The 18,986-nt window shown below is 47.9% G+C and overlaps 1 protein-coding gene across 1 annotated transcript in view; it reads left to right on the top strand.

Moving 5' to 3' along the window:
* Positions 1–239: 239 nt before the first annotated feature.
* The window catches only part of LMOD3 (leiomodin 3), a 64,169-nt gene continuing 45,422 nt past the window's right edge, over positions 240–18,986 (top strand). Inside the window, exon 1 of the mRNA XM_073592216.1 lies at positions 240–428. Within this exon, the coding sequence (XP_073448317.1) occupies positions 306–428 (123 nt within the window). The 5' untranslated portion in view covers positions 240–305. The remainder of the gene's footprint in view (positions 429–18,986) is intronic.

Here is an 18,986-nt window from a genome sequence, read left to right as displayed (position 1 = left end):
CTCTTTGGGGGATGGTGTCTGCGGCGTTTGGTGTAGATCTACCCCTCTCCCCCTGGATTTACAATGCACACTCCATGAGGTGTGCGTTGATATCTCCAGACTCTCCATCTGTTGGTCCCAGCCTTTACAGCGCTTTACACGCTGTATCTAGGAGGAACCACTAGGGGGAGCTCATAGATCTATTACCTATAGGACTGCTCTCCCTCCTCACATCGTTTTCCATGACAGAGGCCTGTCTGACCACTGAGCATGTGCGATGGGATGTGAGTGCGTGCACAGCTCCGTTCGGCCGAATCAGGTGACGCATGTCTTACACACCTGATTGGGACGTGTACTTAAGGCTGTCAGCAACAGCCTTATACCACGCCACTACCCTCCATGGCGCTCTGATGCCTGGGTGTCACCGGTTGAACAACACAAGCTGTCTGGTAAGAGTATGCTGGATTTATACAAATCTAAACTAAATGCTCTGTAGCTGTACTCTGTGCAACTAGATGAAACCTGATGTTTCTCTCACTCCCTAATATAGATGGCGGTCCTGGGAGCTTATTAGATAGCTCCTTGCTGGGATAGGATCAGAGCTCTATTGCAGCCATGTTAATCAAGATCTATTTTGTGCCAGGTTTACAAGCAAGTAGCTGATTTATGCTGTTTACAAGACCTGCTCACCTGTATTACCCTACAAGGTAGGAGCAGTCCTTCATGTGCAATTATTTAACCCTATAGGCATACCTGTACTTAGCATGTATATGAGGATCTGTTTATGCCATTTGATTTATTGGTATAACGGCACACTATAAGGAGCTGGTCTCAATATTGGCTAATTAGATATTATCTACATCTTCAGATTACAGTCTCTGGATTCCCTTATGCACCTTGGTCATTGGAGGCTTTGTCTCTGAAGGCATGGCTTTTCAATTATCCATAACCTCTACCTGATCTGAAGACGGATCCATTTACTCTGGCTGGTACATTACTTGCTATATCCCAGTTCCTCTGTCTATTCCCCCTTTTTGGTTTCTCCCTTCTCTCCCCCTTCCCCCCTTTCCCCCCCTCTCCTTGCCTCTCTCTCTTTCTTTCCCTCCCTGACCCCCACCCCCCATCTAGTTGTGCCTTATGCTCTCTTCTACATATGAATGTTCTGGTTTTACCACAGATGTACATTGGTTATTATTACCCCCCCTTTTTTGGACAGTTGGGATTCTCTAGCTCACTACCCCCCTTGAGTCTACTGGTGATATAAATCTCTTTACCAGACACGTCCCCGCATGTTATCACAGGTCACCATATGCGTGTTGAATCTTGGGCCTTTGGGATCGCTTCCTCACGGTACTCAGTGGTTCTGATTGAGACGCACTATTGAAAAGTCTTTATGCAAAAATAATATTAATATGCTACTGTATGTTTGTTTTCTTGTTTTTTGGTGTATGTCCTTCTCTATTATTTCCCATTACAGGTAACCCAAACAAGCTCCTGAAGAAGCATTCAAATTTGTGAAACATGTAGAGCCATACCGAGCTATATCAGTTTGAGGCTATTTAATGGGAACGGAAGGGGTTTATCCCTCCCACTGGTATAGGGGCTATTCCCCGATCCGTTCTCATACATTTATGTAGTGACATATAATACCAATTTTCGCAATGTACTGCGTTTTTTTATAAAATGTTTACGTTTATGTGATTCTTTTTAAATTTGCGTATAAATAAAAGTTTACATTGATTTTTATGATTGGTGCCTACAAAGTCCATCTGTTTCGTTCTGGGTATTTTTACCCCCCCCCTTCCTTTTTTCTAAGTGTGGTGCGTCCACCTCACAGTGTTCAGCTAAACCTACAAGTTAGTGCGGTGCGTCCTGCTCACAGTGTTCAGCTAAACCTACAAGTTAGTGTAGTGAGACCTCTGCACAATGTTCATCTAAAGCTACAAGTTAGTGCAGTGCATCCTGCTCACAGTGTTCAGCTAAAACTACAAGTTAGTGTGGTGCGTCCACCTCACAGTGTTCAGCTAAACCTACAAGTTAGTGCGGTGCGTCCTGCTCACAGTGTTCAGCTAAAACTACAAGTTAGTGCGGTGCGTCCTGCTCACAGTGTTCAGCTAAAACTACAAGTTAGTGCAGTGCGTCCTGCTCACAGTGTTCAGCTAAACCTAGAAGTTAGTGCGGTGCATCCTGCTCACAGTGTTCAGCTAAAACTACAAGTTAGTGCGGTGCGTCCTGCTCACAGTGTTCAGCTAAAACTACAAGTTAGTGCTGTGCGTCCTGCTCACAGTGTTCAGCTAAACCTACAAGTTAGTGCGGTGCGTCCTGCTCACAGTTTTCAGCTAGATCCGTTCCTGTTATCTTCTTATTGACAGGCAGGCTTGTCTTGTTACAGTATTTACAGCTACCTGAAGAAAATTGCTGGTGTTCATTTGATCCTATTAGTACCACAGTCAGGCAGCTAGACTATTTACAGTTAGTGCAGTGCGTCCTGCTCACAGTGTTCAGCTAAAACTACAAGTTAGTGGGGTGCGTCCACCTCACAGTGTTCAGCTAAACCTACAAGTTAGTGCGGTGCGTCCTGCTCACAGTGTTCAGCTAAAACTACAAGTTAGTGCTGTGCGTCCTGCTCACAGTGTTCAGCTAAAACTACAAGTTAGTGTGGTGCGTCCACCTCACAGTGTTCAGCTAAAACTACAAGTTAGTGCGGTGCGTCCACCTCACAGTGTTCAGCTAAACCTACAAGTTATTTTTTTGCGAGCTCTGCACAGTGTTCAGCTAAAGCTACCTGTAGAAGGTTGGTGGTGTTCTCATACTACAGGCAGGCAGTTGATTTTGCTAGCTGCAGTATCAGTGTGTATATATATCTATCTATCCCAGCTTAGTGCAGCTACAGGCCATTAGTATGTCTGGAAGGCCAAGAAGGAGAGGCAGACAGTCACAAGCCAATAAGAGAGGGCAAGCAGGCTCTGTGTCTAGTGCTGGTCGTGGAGACGGTGCATCCTCATCTGCACGTGGCCGTGGGACACGCTTGGCCTTTTTTTTTCAGCAGCTGGCCGTGTTGAGCCGCAACATGCGGAAGACTTGGTCAAGTGGATGACCAAGCCGTCCTCATCCTCCTCATCCTCTCTCACCCATGCCCAGGGTACTTTGTCTGGCAAAGCAGCGGCCTCTTCCCTTGGCTCAATGTCATCATCAGTGACTCCTTCCCTAGCCCCACCATGTCCTCCTGAGGAGTCCCTCGAACTGTTTGACCACAGTGTTGGGTACATGCTCCAGGAGGATGCCCAGCGTTTGGAAGGCTCTGATGATGATACTGAGCTCGATGAAGGCAGTAACGTGAGCACGGACAGAGGGTTGCCCAAGAAGGACAGCAATCTGGCAGTCATGCTCCCCCTGCTGCAGCATACTGCCAGGTTTGCTCCAGTGATGAGGAGGGAGGGGATGATGAGATCACTGGCTCAACGTGGGTGCCTGATAGGAGAGAGGAGGAGGAGGAGGCGGCACATCACCAACGAGGCAGGATGCCCTCCAGGGGCCAGCCTAAGGGCAGCACCTTGACTGCATCACACCCCAAAGCTCCACATGTGCAGGGCGCTGCAGTCTCTGCTCGTTATTCAAAAAGTTCTTTGGTGTGGGCCTTTTTTGAGACGAGTGCATCAGATTGCACCGTTGCTATTTGCAACATATGTCTCAAGCGTATCTCGCGTGGCCAAAACATCTCCCGCTTGGGTACCACATGCTTGACCAGACATATGTTGACCTGCCATGCAGTTCGTTGGCAAGCGTATCTAAAAGACCCACACCAAAGAACAAAAAGGACCTCTCCTTGCTCCTCATCAGCTGAGATCTCCAACCCCACTATACCTTCAGTCCTCTCTGAGACCTGCACTGAGAGGAATGAAGGTGTAGAATTAGGTGTGTCACAGCCAAGTACTTGTGGGCAATCTGCTTTTGGTACACCAACATCAGATTGTACCAGGCAAATTTCCCTGCCCCAGCTGCTGCACCGCCGAAAGAAGTTTGCTCCCGGTTGAATGCTAGCTTGGCAAAATTGCTAGCACTTCAACTGCTGCCTTTTCAGTTGGTAGACTCTGCCCCCTTCCGTGAGTTTGTGGAATGTGCGGTTCCTCAGTGGCAGGTACCCAAACGCCACTTTTTCTCACGGAAGGCGATTCCAGCTCTCTACCGGCATGTGGAAGGCAATGTCCATGCCTTGCTGGGCAGGGCGGTCAGCGGTAAGGTGCATATACCGCTGACTCATGGTCCAGCAGGCATGGACAGGGACGTTACCTAAGTTTCACGGCGCATTGGGTGACTCTGCTGGCAGCTGGGAAGGATGCAGGACAAGGTGCAGTAGTGTTGGAGGTTGTTCCGCCACCACGCCTCCAAAATGCTAATGATTTTGACACACCTCTCTCCTCCACCCCCTCTTCTTCTTCCTCCATGGCCTCTTCCTGTGCTTTGTCCTCGGAACCAGCGGTGCTCCGTAGCCGTTCCAGGGGCTACGCAAGTACGCAGGCCAAAAGATGCCATGCGGTGCTTGAGCTGGTGTGCTTGGGGGACAGGAGCCACACTGAGGCAGAGGTTCTGTCAACTCTGCAGGGGCAGGTTCAGAGGTGGTTGACGCCACGCCAACTTAAGGCAGGAATGGTGGTTTGCGACAATGGCACCAACCTCCTCTTTGCCCTCCGACAGGGACAAATGACCCATGTGCCCTGTTTGGCTCACATCCTTAACTTGGTGGTGCAGCGGTTCTTGGGCAGGTACCCGGGCTTACAGGATGTCCTGAGGCAGGCCAGGAAAGTCTGTGTGCATTTCCGCCGGTCATATAATGCCAGTGCTCGGCTGACGGACCTCCAAAAGGAGTTTAACCTGCCCAAGAACTGCCTAATCTGTGACATGCCCACCAGGTGGAACTCAACGTTGGCCATGCTGCAGCGGCTGCACACGCAGCAGAGGGCCATCAATGAGTATCTGTGCGACTATGGCACCAGGACAGGGTCAGGGGAGCTTGGTTTTTTTTTCCCCACGCCAGTGGGCCATGATCAGGGATGCATGCACTGTCCTGTCACCATTTGAGGAGGCCACGAGGATGGTGAGCAGTGACAGTGCATGCATCAGTGACACTGTCCCCCTTGTCCACCTGTTGGAGCACACGCTGCATGGAATAATGGACAGGGCACTTGAGGCAGAACAGAGGCAGGAAGAGGAGGACTTCCTTAGCTCTCAAGGCCCCCTTTATCCAGACAGTGTTCCTGCGTGCCCGCCGATCACACAGGAAGAGGAGGAGGAGGAGGAGGAAGATTGTGTCAGTATGGAGGTGAAGCCTGGCACTCAGCATCAGCAGCAGTCTTTAAGGGATCAGTCCCAAGAAACACATGGACTTGTACGTGGCTGGGAGGAGGTGGCTGCGGACCATGTCGTCCTTAGTGACCCAGAGGACTCCGGTCCGAATGCCTCAGCAAACCTACGCTGCATGGCCTTCCTGATCCTGCAAAGCCTGCGTAAGGATCCTCGTATTCGTGGTATCAAGGAGAAGGACCAATACTGGCTGGCAACCCTCCTTGATCCACGTTACAAGGGTAAGGGTGCGGACCTTATCTTGCCATCGCAGAGGGAGCAGAGGATGAAACATCTTCGGGAGGCCTTGCAGAAAGGTCTGTGCAACACGTTCCCAGAGACTGGGAGGTTACAAACTCCTGTTTCTGGACAACGTGTTGCTGAGGCTTCGGTCAGTCAAAGAAGGAGCGGTGGAGAAGGTGGCCGTCTGACCGATGCGTTCAGACAATTTTTTGGTCTGCAGCCCCAAGGTATGATCGGTTCCAGCAACCATCGCCAGCGTCTGTTTTACATGGTGCAGGAATACCTAGGGGCAAGATCTGACTTGGACACCTTTCCCACCGAAAATCCTCTGGGTTACTGGGTCTTGAGGATGGATCACTGGCCAGAGTTTGCACAGTATGCAATTGAGCTACTGGCCTGTCCTGCATCCAGCGTTCTTTCGGAACGCACATTCAGTGCTGCTGGAGGCTTTGTAACCGATCACAGGGTGCGTCTGTCCACCGACTCGGTCGATCGACTGACCTTCATAAAAATGAATCAGTCTTGGATCACCACCAGCTACCAAGCACCTGATGCTGATGTAACCGAATAATTTTTTTTGAAATCTCAGATCCCTTCAAAGACTGCCTATGCTGATGCTGAGTGACTATCCCTGAGTAATTATCCTCTTCCTCCTCAATCATCACGCTGATAGCTTGTAAGAACATTTTTGGTTCTGGGCGCCACCACCAGTGCCTAAGGCCCAATTTTTCAGCCCCTGTTTTAAATTAGATTTTTTCCTTTAAAAATGACATTTTGTGCAGGGACTGTTCCAAACACGGGAAACACGCACCACTTTACAGGCATACTATAGACACACCCCAGGTACGATATTTAAAGGAATATTTCACTTTTTTTACTTTACTTATTTTACTTTAAGCATCATTAAAATCACTGCTCCCAAAAAAACGTCCGTTTTTAAACGTTTTTTTTGCATTGATACATGTCCCCTGGGGTAGGACCCGGGTCCACAAACCCTTTTTAGGACAATACCATGCAAATTAGCCTTTAAAATGAGCACTTTTGATTTCGAACGTTCGAGTCCCATAGACGTCAATGGGGTTCTAACGTTCATGCGAATTTTCGGTCCGTTCGCAGGTTCTGGTGCGAACCGAACCGGGGGGGTGTTCGGCTCATCTCTACTCAGGAGATACACCTACTCGGTGTTATTTAAATCCCCCCTCCCATGGAGATATGCATACTGTTGTGACATGTTATACCGTTCATATTCATACATTATGTTCTTGTATTACTCTTTCTTACATTGGCCCTGAGGGTTTTGTCTTTTATTTTAGACCAAATAAAAAAAATCGAAAAAAAACCCCAAAATACACCCAAATTAAAATAAGAAAAGAGAGGGGCACAGTGGCCCCCAAATTAGCAACAAAATGGAGCTAAAAATTCCAAACAAAAACAGTAAAAGTCCTAATGGCCTGAGAGTTCCCACCTACCACGGCATGCATAGTTATTTCACCCGAATTCCCTGTGCTATGTATATAATGAGTCCTGGTTGCCCACTTAGCCTGAAACCTCCGCTCCAATACCACTCAGATGGGGGATCCAAAAATAAGGTCATTGCTGATATCTCCAGGCATCCAGTGGGAACCCACCATATACTTCCCTAAGTTCCACCAACGGGCGTAACCTCCTATCCCATCTTATGTCCTACATTGAGTGTCCTGTCTGTAAATAGGAGGAAAACTCTTCGTATGAAATATAGGTCTGTGGATCAGCCAGTGGCGAAGCTGGACATTCTTTCACCCGGGGGCAAAGAATCAGTTCAGCGTTGAGTCAGCTGTCTGTTCCCCCCATTCTCCTCTGGTATCCCCGTGCTTCTGTGGTCCCCCCCCCCCCCCCCGTGCTCCTCTGTTTCTCCCTCCTGCTCCTCTGTCCTCCAGTACTCCTCTGGTTCCCCCCTGCTCCTCTGTTCCCCATGTGCTCCTCTGATCCCCCTCATTCTCCTCTGGCTCCCCTCTCCTCTCCCCCCCGCTCCTCTGTCCCTCAGTGCTCCTCTGGTAACCCCCTGCTCCTCTGTCCCCCAGTGCTTCTCTGGTTCCCCCCTTGCTCTTCTGCCGTCTTCTGGGAATTCGGCGGCTGGGTGGTTCTCGATGGTCAACACAATAGATGGAACAGGGCAACATGCTTGATAAGGAGCAACAGCAGTATTATAATTAGCCGTTAGCGGTAATCTGTCTGTAGCCCAGTAATCATCCAATTCATCCCAATCAATTCCAAATTCCGGTGGGGGTCTCTCTAAGCCCACGCACCACCAGAGGAAATCAGGAGCTCAGAGAGAACCTCAATCTCCAACTTCTTGAACCATTCTAACAGGTCTGACATGAACTCAGCGACCATCCATTTATACCAATGACCAACACTGATAAGCATGTCTGAGACTCTGTTCTTCAAGGTCACCCACCTCCTGAAGCAGTCTGACTGGAGCCCAGGGACTATCCATTCATACCAATGACCAGCACTGATAAACATGGCAGAGACTCTGTTCTTTAAGGTCACCCACCTCCTGAAGCAGTCTGACTTGAGCCTAGTGACCATCCATTCATAACAATGACCAGCTTTGATAAACATGGCCAAGACTTCCTGCTCCGCCTTCTGCATAAACATTGCTGTTTCCAGCTTCACCATCTCCATGAATTCCGCCTTTTTCAACTTCACCTTCTGCAGAAAGTCAGCAATTTCAACCTTCTTATGTACCATTCCTACACACAGGAGGAATGTCACCAGCAGCAGCAAGATTTTATGCTGCAGCATTATTTTTCTAAATAGTGGTAAATGACAGTAAATGAAAATCATTCTAAATAGAACAATAGTAAAATAACTGTCACTTGTTGACAATCTTTGTTGATTAATGTATAGAAATCAGCGCTCAATAGCAATTCCTGGAAATCCAAGTAAACAAATGGAGCTTTCTACAGTGAACCTGTCACTACAAAGAGCAAATGTCAACTGATGCCTAAGCCTCTAGCTTCATTGGTGCATCAAGCTCTTCGCGGAGCTCGAGCGAGAGTCTAGGGATCTGAGATGATTGAATGTATTTGTCTATCTGAGTTTGGGAACCCAATGTAGTAGGTAAGTTGTAAAGGGAGGCGTAAAAGTCTCTAAAAACCTGTGAAATCTGCATGGGCAAGGTGGTTTTTTGAGCCCTCGAGGATATAATATGGGTTATATATGTACGCAGTTTATGTTCCCTAATCAACCTAGCTAAGGTTTTCTTGCATTTGTCACCGTATTCATAGCTTATCTTGTGACATGTCTGCAATGCCACCTTGGCTTTATAACATAATAAGTCATTAATCTGACCTCTTTGAGAGTTAAATTCGAGGTCTATGGTCTCAGAGGGGGCAAGTTTGTGTTGGGATTCCAGAACATGAAGTTTGGTAAGTAGCACAGTCAACTGTTTCGGGCACTGTGCTTAATGAATATACCCCTGATAACAGCTTTGTGAGCCTCCCACACTATCCCCGAGTCACTGTCTGGTGTAACATTCGTCTGAAAGTATAATGTCAATTCTCTAGTGATCTCCGCCAGTGGCACCTGTAGGAGGCTTTCATTGAGTCTCCAGAGTCTTGTCACTCGGGAAGCGACCTTTGACAGGGCATAGGTCAATGAGATGGGAGCATGGTCCGACCACTTTATTGACCCAATAGAGGTTTCTCGTACAGCATGTAGTCGATTGTGTGGGATCAGGAAAAAATCTATTATTGTGTAGACTTTATGAGGGGATGAGTAGAATGTGTAGTCTCTTTCCCCCGAGTGTTGTAACTCCCAAACGTCAATCAGTTGGGCTTTATGTAGGGCTTGAGTGATTCGTCTGTGGGAGCCAGTGGGAATAGAGGAGGAGCTTGAAGAGGTGTCAACTGCAAGGGTCAGTGGGACGTTAAAGTCTCCGCCGAGGATCAACTGCCCCTCTTAAAACTAACAATTTGGTTAAGACATTTTGGACAAAGATATCCTGTATCCTGATGATCATTAGGCGCACAGATCGTTGCCAGTGTCAGTTGCACCCCCCTCCCCCATGAGACCCTTGACAAAAGCAAAACGTCCCTCTGTATCCAGAATAGTCTCACGGCAGGTCCATGGGAGTGTACTAGATAGGATAGAAACCCCCTTAGATTTAGTAGATTTTTTAGTAGAGTGATATGTCAGGGGGTAGTGTCTCTTTTTCAGTATTGGTGGTTTGTCATCCCTCAAGTGGGTCTCTTGTTTAAATGCTATATCAGCATGAGAGCTTTTCAGATCATGCAACAGCATTCTTCTCTTTTCGGGTATATTGAGACCCTTTGCATTTAGGGAGATTATCTTTAGTTGATCCATCGCCAATGGGGGAGGGGTATAGACAGAAGAAGGAAGAAAGTTTAAGAAAAAGGGTGGGGAGTGAAGGACGGAGGTAAAGTCCGTCACTCACTATCCCATTATACTAACATTGGCAACCGCCAATTGCAAAACAAAAAGCAAACAAACACACTATCGTCTGGTAAGTGCGCTATGGCCTATGTGGGGGAGCAGTCAGATCAGGCTTCGGGAGAGCATCCCTAGACCACCCCGGCCAAGATACGGCATCAACAGTAAAACAGTATTTAAGGAAGTAATAGCAAGGAACCCAACAGAGCAGGGTTCAACATCGTCCGTGCCTCCCCCCCAACAAACCACCCCCTGGAGGAGAGAGGGGGGATTACGGTCCCCTGGGGGCGAGGCACAGACACCACACAACTCCCAGCTGGCATCTAGCCTTGCAAAATGCAAAAGACGAAACTCTCTGTGAGCTATCATTGTCTCAACAGCTAGTGAGGACATAGTAAGGCATATCATCTTAAGAGGCATCCCAGAATGGTGTCACCTGAAGGCTATGTATATGTGAAAGAAGATACAGTAATATCCCTCTGATGGGCCCGTTCGTAGCCTCGGCATGGAACATCACTATGGGAAGGAGGGCGGGGGTTCCAGGCATAGGATCTGGTGCATAGCGCAGCGTATCAGGGATAAGGAAGGCCCGTCCACCCCCCCCCCCGGTGGCAGCTATATAGGGGGCGGGGTCTCCCTCCACACCAACTCAAGAGATGCACTCAAGAGAGGCAACTAGGGGGGAGAAAGAGGAACAACTGGAGTCCGTTCCGCATCCCCAGTGGCTAAAATCTCTGTATGCCTATTCTGAAAATTAATCCCTGCAGTACATGTATTCAACATTATCAAGGAATCAGTAACGGGGTGAGAGTGTTAACGTCATCATATCCTGCAATACAGCTGTAGTGAGATAAAGCGACAGTCAAAATATTGAGGCACTAAGACCCCCACTGAGCCTAAGGGTATAGGGGAGCGAGCAACATGTCAGCGACTTCCAGGCAGCGACTGCACTGCAAAGAGTCCTGGCAAGTAAGTTCCTCACTGGTAAAGAGATGTGAATGAAATACACCTTCCGGAGGAAGGCAAAAACATTTGGGAAACCAGCCCACAAAAAACATTGCTACAGCAGCCATCACATTACTTCTGGTGCACCGGCACTTACCCGCCACCAGTGACGTCTGATAGCAGGGCTCCGTGACACTCCACAAAGAAGTATGCGTCTCCAGGTATTGTGATGGCAGTTACATTAGGTAGCAAGTGTAAGGTGCACAGAGAGCAGCAATAGCCGCTTCACATGGCTCCTCTGGGGAGTGCAGCCTCGATCACCGACCGGATCGCTGTGGCCGAGAATGAGGATTTCTCCAAGGTGCCACCGAGCCCGAGCGGCCCGATGTCTGCGGGAGAAACATCAGCCAATTTAGAACTGTAATAGGATCCGCCTGTAAAAACAGAAAGAAAGCCAGGAGGTCTCCAGGGGTGTGGAGGGTGAAAGATCATTGGTCCTTCCTGAAAATGTACAGAGAGGGGGTATCTCCACCTGTATGTAGCACCAAGCCTGGGGGACAGCTCCAGGACTGGGCAGAGCAAGGCGTGTCTGTGCAGGGTAGCTTTTGAAAGATCAGGCAGGATTTTCACAACCGCCCCATCAAACTCGATGTCTCCGGCCTCCCACGCTTTGCAGAGGATGGTCTCTTTATGCCTGTAGTGGTGGATTCTGCAGATCACATCCCGCAGTCAGTCAGGATGGGCAGGTTTGGGGCCCAGGGCTCTGTGGATCCGGTCAAGCTCCACATCCACGGGGAGGGTATCATCAGCTAATCTGCGGAAGATGGCCACCGCCATCACCGCCAGGTCTTCAGGTCCCATCGCCTCGTTAGACCCCACATCTGAAGGTTATTACGCCGGCTCCTGTCTTCCATGTCCTCCATGTGAAGCTGCAGGGTCACTGCCGCACTGACATGGGTATCCTGGAGGGATTCCAGGGTGGTCACCCGACTCCAGTGATGATTGCCCAGAAGTGAGCCGGGAATAGAGGGACTGCACTTCCTTCTTGACCGCCAGAAAGTCTCTACGGTGCTGTGTTTTCAAACGACCAATAAGAGACTCTATATCTGTCTTGGTCGGGAGGGCATGGAGGAGCACCCACAGCTCTGCATCCACACTCAAGGTAGGAGGGTGGGGAGAGGGAACTGCTCCCGAGTGCAGGGCCGCTGGAGTGTCGGAGAACAAGCCCGATTCCACAGAGGTGGCAGGGGAGGCAGGATGGTCAATAGAGTGCTGGGCCTTCCATGTCAGGAGGCATGGCTCCACCATCTTGAGCGTTGAGGAAGTCGCCTGGGATTGTGCGAAGTAACGGGCTATTCCCCCCCCAGATTTAGTTGATTTGGCTGCTTGAGTGTTGCCCTTCACTGTCCTTTTCTTAGTTGAAGGCATGCCGTAGCAGAAGTAATGTATCGGGCCGGGGTATATCGGGAGAGGACCGGGAGCTCTGTAGGTGCACATCCTCAGTCAGCCATGTCCAGGCCAAGCCCCCTACTTCCAATTTTTATCATACTGGAGAGTTGTCCTAGGCTTAGCACGCATGATATGGACCTTCACCCATTGATTGAATCACTTCTGCTTTGCTTCCTCCCCTGTCTCGCCTAGGCAAGGAGGATGATGTAGAATTCCTCCTCTCACCGCAGGTCCCAAATATCTGGCAGAGATGTACTTCACGTCTGTGCACACACAGGATCTTGCAGTATGCATGTTCAGGAGGAAACGACCATCTCACCAACCAGAAGCATCAAGATGGTGGTTAGGAAGCACAAGGAAGGCAGTACCGGATACCAAAAAAAGGAGGATTTTGGGACTTTAAATGAAGCAATGACCTAGTAGTCATATGCCTCCATCCCTGTCCATATGAGAAAAAGACAAAGGAGTGGGACTTTAGATGAAGCACATGGTTACAAGTAGATGAAATGGTCAATATATTGTCATATTTATTGATTCATATATATCTGTATGTGTCAAAGAACAAAATAGTAACACATACTGTAATAATGATAGGTATCCCAATAAAATTCATATATATATATATATATATATATATATATATATATATATATATATATATATAGTGACGGTATTTGAGGTGAGGTCATTGATAATCGATATATTTCACCTCGCATTTGTTCTATTGTGAAAGACTGAACCAGAATCCGGCCCGGATTTTTCCAGCCTGCGTGGCAGGCTTGGTTCCGGTCCGTGTCTTGTGGTCCACTTGAGTTCATGCTCAGGTGGACTTATAAATGAGCAGGAAGAGAGCACAGCAGTGCTCTGGCCTGAGATTCAGAAGGGAATCTGAGAGAGAGGAGCCCTGTTTGTTTGGACTGAAAATGAAGGTTTGCTTTACCTCATGTTTTGTGGGTGTCGGGGACCAGCCCCACACTGTATAGAGAGCAGTGTACTGTTTAGTTTAGTGCCGGACAGCAAGGATTTGTTTTACTGTTTTGTTACTTTTTATGACTTGGCAAACCACCTGTAAATAAAGCTGGCAACCCGTCAGATTTTAAAGAAACTGCCTGTACGCTGACCTTCATTCTGAGAAGAGGTGATCCCCACGAGCTAATCTCCCCACACGTAGTGGATTCAGCGGGCAATTTCTGAAGATGGAGGAAATGATAAAGGCCCTGCTACAGGCCAATGCAGCTCAGCGGGAAACCAACCGCCAAGTCGAAGAGGCCGCTGCAGCACAACAGCTGGCCCAGCAAGAGATGCACCGCCAAATCACAGATGCTCTAATGGAACTGAGAAAGGGGTCCGCACTTCCTGTGTCAGTGAAACCAAAGATGGTACGTGCCTCCTACCACCTACAGAAAATGACACCGGCCGATGATGTTCAGGCATATCTTGCGACTTTTGAGAGAGTTGCTGTTCACGAAGGATGGCCAAAAGAACAGTGGGTGGGTCTGTTGGCCCCATTTCTGACAGGAGAACCTCAAAAGGCCTATTTTGATCTGGAACCAGATAAGGCCCAGGACTTTGAGACTCTGAAGACAGAGATACTCGCATGCTTGGGTGTCACTATGGCAGTCCGGGGCCCAGCGCATGCATCAGTGGACCTTCTCCAGCAACCAGCCACCCCTGTCTCAAATGTTTGACCTGGTCAAAACCAGGAAGTGGTTGCAGCCGGAGACCTTGTCGGGTCCTCAGATTTTATTTTTCATACATTTTATCCCTTTCTTCCATCTACAAGCGTTTTGGATAATTACTAACTTGAGCCACTAGATGGCCTCAGATTAGTATTATAAAGGCAGAGAGACAATTACCTATTTTTAACCACAAGATGGCACTAATGTGTATTTGTAGGTACAAATGAGTTTCTGATAGAGAAATAAAGTTTCTTTCATTTACGGTTTACTCCGGTGTTTGGAAGTTATATTATCATTTTTAACCCACTGATCGTACGAGCTACATCATACTGAAATGTTCAGGTGTGATGTTTTAAGGATTTGGTACACCAAATGCGATTGTGAGCACCCTAGAGTAAATAGCAAGTAAAAAATCCCAATAAATCCTGATTGGATATAATCACACGTGTGACCTGAAGTGAGGATATTTATACCCTCAACTAAAATGGCAGAACCACAACTTCCTGAAGATGGCCCGTTTGGCTGAAGCACGTAGAAGTTGGCCCGCCTTATCGCATCATCACGACACACTTCCGATCCCAGAAATCAACCCGTATACCCCGGCAACGGCTTACCACTGCTTATGGGCAGATATCCTGGGAACCTACCTGCTGTTCACACCGGGTGCCAGGCTTTCAGACACCCTTACTTGTGAGTTTAATACCATGTTTTTTTTTATCTGGAATAAATGTTTTAAACGTTGCTGTGCAATTAGGCTTTTTCTGTCATTTTTATGAGGAACATCTGCCCCAAACAACGCTAGTACATAGAGGAATGAGGCACTCTAATACATCCATTCATATGAGGAAACAACTATTTTAAACCATATCAGCCCAAAGAAAATCCACGGGGACTGCCCCACATGCGTGTTTGAACAAACTAGAAATGGTTGGTCCATTTGGAGGGGTGAGTTCACATCTATGTGGGGGCACCGTCTTGTGAGCACATGTCAAGCACCCATCAAGCACGGATTCGTACTTGCACTTTGCACTTGCAAAGTTTTATTAACTGCAGCTGTCAATTGTTAATTTTCATGTTATCACCTACTCATATCAATATTTAGATTTCTTTGGCGCTTTTGTTTGTTTCTTTACCAAGGAACTGTGTAAGCTATACAAAATCTCCCATCTCCGTACCTCTGTCTACCACCCCCAAATAGATGGTCTTGTGGAAATATTTAATAAAACTTGGAAAAGTATGCTGAAAAAGATGGTTGACAAAGATGGGAGAAACTGGGATTTTTTGCTACCTTATCTCATGTTTGCCATTTGTGAGGTTTCGCAGGCATCCATAGGCTATTCCCACTTTGAGCTCTTGTATGGTAGACATCCCGGGGGGGGGCTACTAGATGTTACCAAAGAAACATGGGAGGGAGAGGCCACCCCATATAGAAGCATCATAGAGCATGTCTCCTTGATGCAGGATTGAATCGCAGCTGTCCTGCCCCTGGTAAGAGAACATATGGAGCGAGCCCAGGAGGCTCAGAGGAGGGTCTATGATCGGGGTGCCAAGGTTCCTACTTTCAGCCCCGGGGACAGAGTGTTGGTACTGGTGCCCACGGTGGAAAGCAAGTTCCTAGCCAAGTGGCAGAGTCCCCTTTGAGGTTGTCGAAAGGGTGAGGGAGGTAAACTACAAAGTCTACCAGCCAGGGAAAAGGAAACCACACCAAATTTATCATGTGAATCTCTTAAAGCCCTGAAAGAACAGACTTTACTGGCCGCATCCCTGCCTCCCTCAGACTGGGTACCAGTGACACCTGGCGTCCCCATAACAGATTACCTATCCGTGGCACAACAAAGTGATGTTGGGGCGTTTGTGTGCAAAAATAGAGACTTTTTCTCCCCCTTACCTGGACTGATCCATCATTACATAGTGACGGAACCCGGGGTTCGCGTAAATGTAAAGACATATAGAATCCCAGAGGCCAGGCGAGAGGCAGTTGCGAAGGAAATCAAAAATATGTTAGAGTTGGACGTGATACAGTCCCACAGTGAATGGTCGAGCCCCATAGTGCTGGTCCCAAAACCTGATGGCACTATCAGGTTTTGTAACGACTTTGGGAAACTCAACAGTGCGTCCAAGTTCGATGCATACCCGGTGCCTCGGGTCAATGAACTCGTGGACAGGTTGGGACAGGCTCGCTACATAACAACCCTAGATCTAACGAAAGGGTAGAGGGTCGGTTATGGTTAAATGGAATCCTGAAGCCGAGGCGGCGTTCCAGAAATTAAAGCAGGCCCTTTGTGTATTAGTGCTAGTGACCCCAAACTTCACAAAGGAGTTTATGGTACAGACGTACGCCTCTGAGGTGGGACTAGGGGCTGTACTATCCCAGAACAGAGATGGTGAGGACAGCCGGTTGTATACCTGAGCCAGAAACTGAACAAGCATGAAAAAAAACTATGCCATTGTCGAAAAGGAGTGTCTCGCTATTAAATGGGCCTTAGACTCCCTGAAATATTACTTGTTGGGGAGGTCATTTAGGCTGGTCACCGACCATGCTCCCCTGAAGTGGATGTGTGACGAGAGAAAAATGGCCGCGTGACAAGGTGGTTCCTGGCTTTACAGCACTTTAAAATTACAGTAGAGCATAGGCCGGGCAGGCTCCAAAACAATGCAGTTGCCCCCTCCCGCATGCACTGTATGTTTGGAACAATTACTCAGCCGCAGGGGCTTGAGCAGAGGGAGGGGATATGTGATGGTATGCGAGGTGAGGTCATCGATAATAGATATATTTCACCTCGCATTTGTTCTATTATCAGAGACTAAACCAGAATCCGGCCTGGATTTTTCCAGCCTCTGTGGCAGGCTTGGTTCTGGTCCGGGTATAGTGGTCCACTTGAGACCATGCTCAGGTGGACTTTAAATGACCAGGAAGAGAGCACAGCAGAGCTCTGGCCTGAGTCTCACAAGGGAATCTGAGAGAGAGGAGCCCTGTTTGTTTGGACTGAAAACAAAGGTTTGCTTTACCTCATGTTTTGTGGGATAGAGAGCAGTGTACTGTTTAGTTTAGCGCCGGACGGCAAGGAATTGTTTTACTGTTTTGTTTATTTATATGACTTTGCAAACCACCTGTAAATAAATCTGGCAACCCTCCAGATTTTAAAGAAACTGCCTGTACGCTGACCTTCCTTCTGAGAAAAGGTGATCCCCGTGATATATAGCACTAACTCTCGGTGAAGCTGCTGGTTTAAGCGGGCTGTTACCTTCACTCTCGATACCTCTGTTTCACCGGCACTGGGTCTAGGGTTCCGTTGAGTTTACCTCTGGATGACATAAGCACCAACACTTTAGTGCATTTTCAATGCTTTATTGAACCAAGTAACGAAGGAAGTAGCAGGAAAGAAAACGGCAGGGAAGCTCAAATACCTTTCTTTAGGTTTCTTTAGAACATCCTTTAAAGTTGAATACTGTAATTGAATGCAATCCCCTTTTTTGGGATACGATCTTTGCTCACCTGGATAGGCCTCTCTCACTTGCCTAGCAGCCAGTACGTAGCACGAACAAAAGTCTCTGCCACAGACTTGCTTGAAACAAACTCGTACGATCCTCTGCCACAGGATGTATTGGTTCGTGATGAATGTCAGACACAGTACTTGGACCTTTAAGCCAACCCGGCAGTACCATGCAATAAGACTACTTCAGGATATGTCCTCCAACCGAGTCACCAGGCCCCTCTCCAGACCAGCACTCTGCATGATCCTTCCATGAAGGGTCCTCCCTTGGGATCTTCTCGGTTGTCCAGCTTCTTCACTTTGGATAGACAGCTCAGGACCATTCCTCGGCTGCTGTGGTAGGCCCCAGACAGACTTCTGGGCCCACCCACGCGCCGCAGCGACGCGGGCCTCCGGAACGGAGGACCACGAGGTGATACTCTAACGCATACCTGTCGGCCAGGAGGGCCAGCAGGTGGCTGAAAACGAACCCCTAAAAACATGGCGTCTGTCCCATAAATACCCTCTCCCAGAATGCAACTCGGAGGACCACCTCCACCGAGTTGTCCCCGGGACAGAGGAGCACTCATCCGCTTTAACACGTTGCTTTTCCAACACCCGCCGATGGTGACAACGACACCCACCGGCACAATGTGGAACCACACGCAACATCAGCCAAGCTGGAACAAAGCCAAATCTAACTTCCTATAACGAGCAATTCACTAAAGTTACCTATCAGATGGTAGATCATAAATCTACCAGCGCTATATACTTCCCCCACTACAATAGACGTTGTCCCCAACGTCTGTCCAAAAATAATGATAATAACTCCCAAGCCTGGGATCAGGTATTTGAGCTTAAAACTTGAATTAGATAAAGAAGAAGGAAAGACAGTGGAAAGGCATAACCTCACTGTCTATCTAGCTGAAAATCCTAACAGCTTGATAGAAGATCAAATAGTTCCTGAAAAGGAAAGCATATTAACACACATATATCCTGTACAACTTCAGGAGCAAAGCCTCATTTAAAAATTAGACTCTCTTCCCATAATCTATATCAAAAGTCCATCCCTGTATAAAAAAATGTTCTCCCTTCAAATGAAAGAAATCCAGCTAGCAAAAAGAAGTCCTTGGATTTGAAACACTGAGATGAATATCCAGATCTTGAACAAGAAAATCTCTTTATACTGACACTAACTAACTAACTCCAAAGTTCTTTTGTCCATAATCACCAATAAAACCGGGGATCTGACAATGTCAGTGTCTTTCCCAGTTTATCCACTTTAGTAATGAAATATACAACGTCCTCTTTTCCAGGCCTGCAGATAACTACTTTGTCAGCATAGATGTGCCGACCGAAGTTCCAGTGCATAAAACATCCACTAAAATGTTCATCCATTCTTTCGGAAAGGCTTAGGCACAGACAAATAGTCCCAAACAGC

The sequence above is a fragment of the Aquarana catesbeiana genome, linkage group LG07 (assembly GCF_042186555.1).
Source record: "Aquarana catesbeiana isolate 2022-GZ linkage group LG07, ASM4218655v1, whole genome shotgun sequence".
Lineage (NCBI taxonomy): Eukaryota > Metazoa > Chordata > Amphibia > Anura > Ranidae > Aquarana > Aquarana catesbeiana.
The sequence above is the reverse complement of the archived record's forward strand: the minus strand, read 5'-3'. Positions and strand labels throughout refer to the sequence as shown.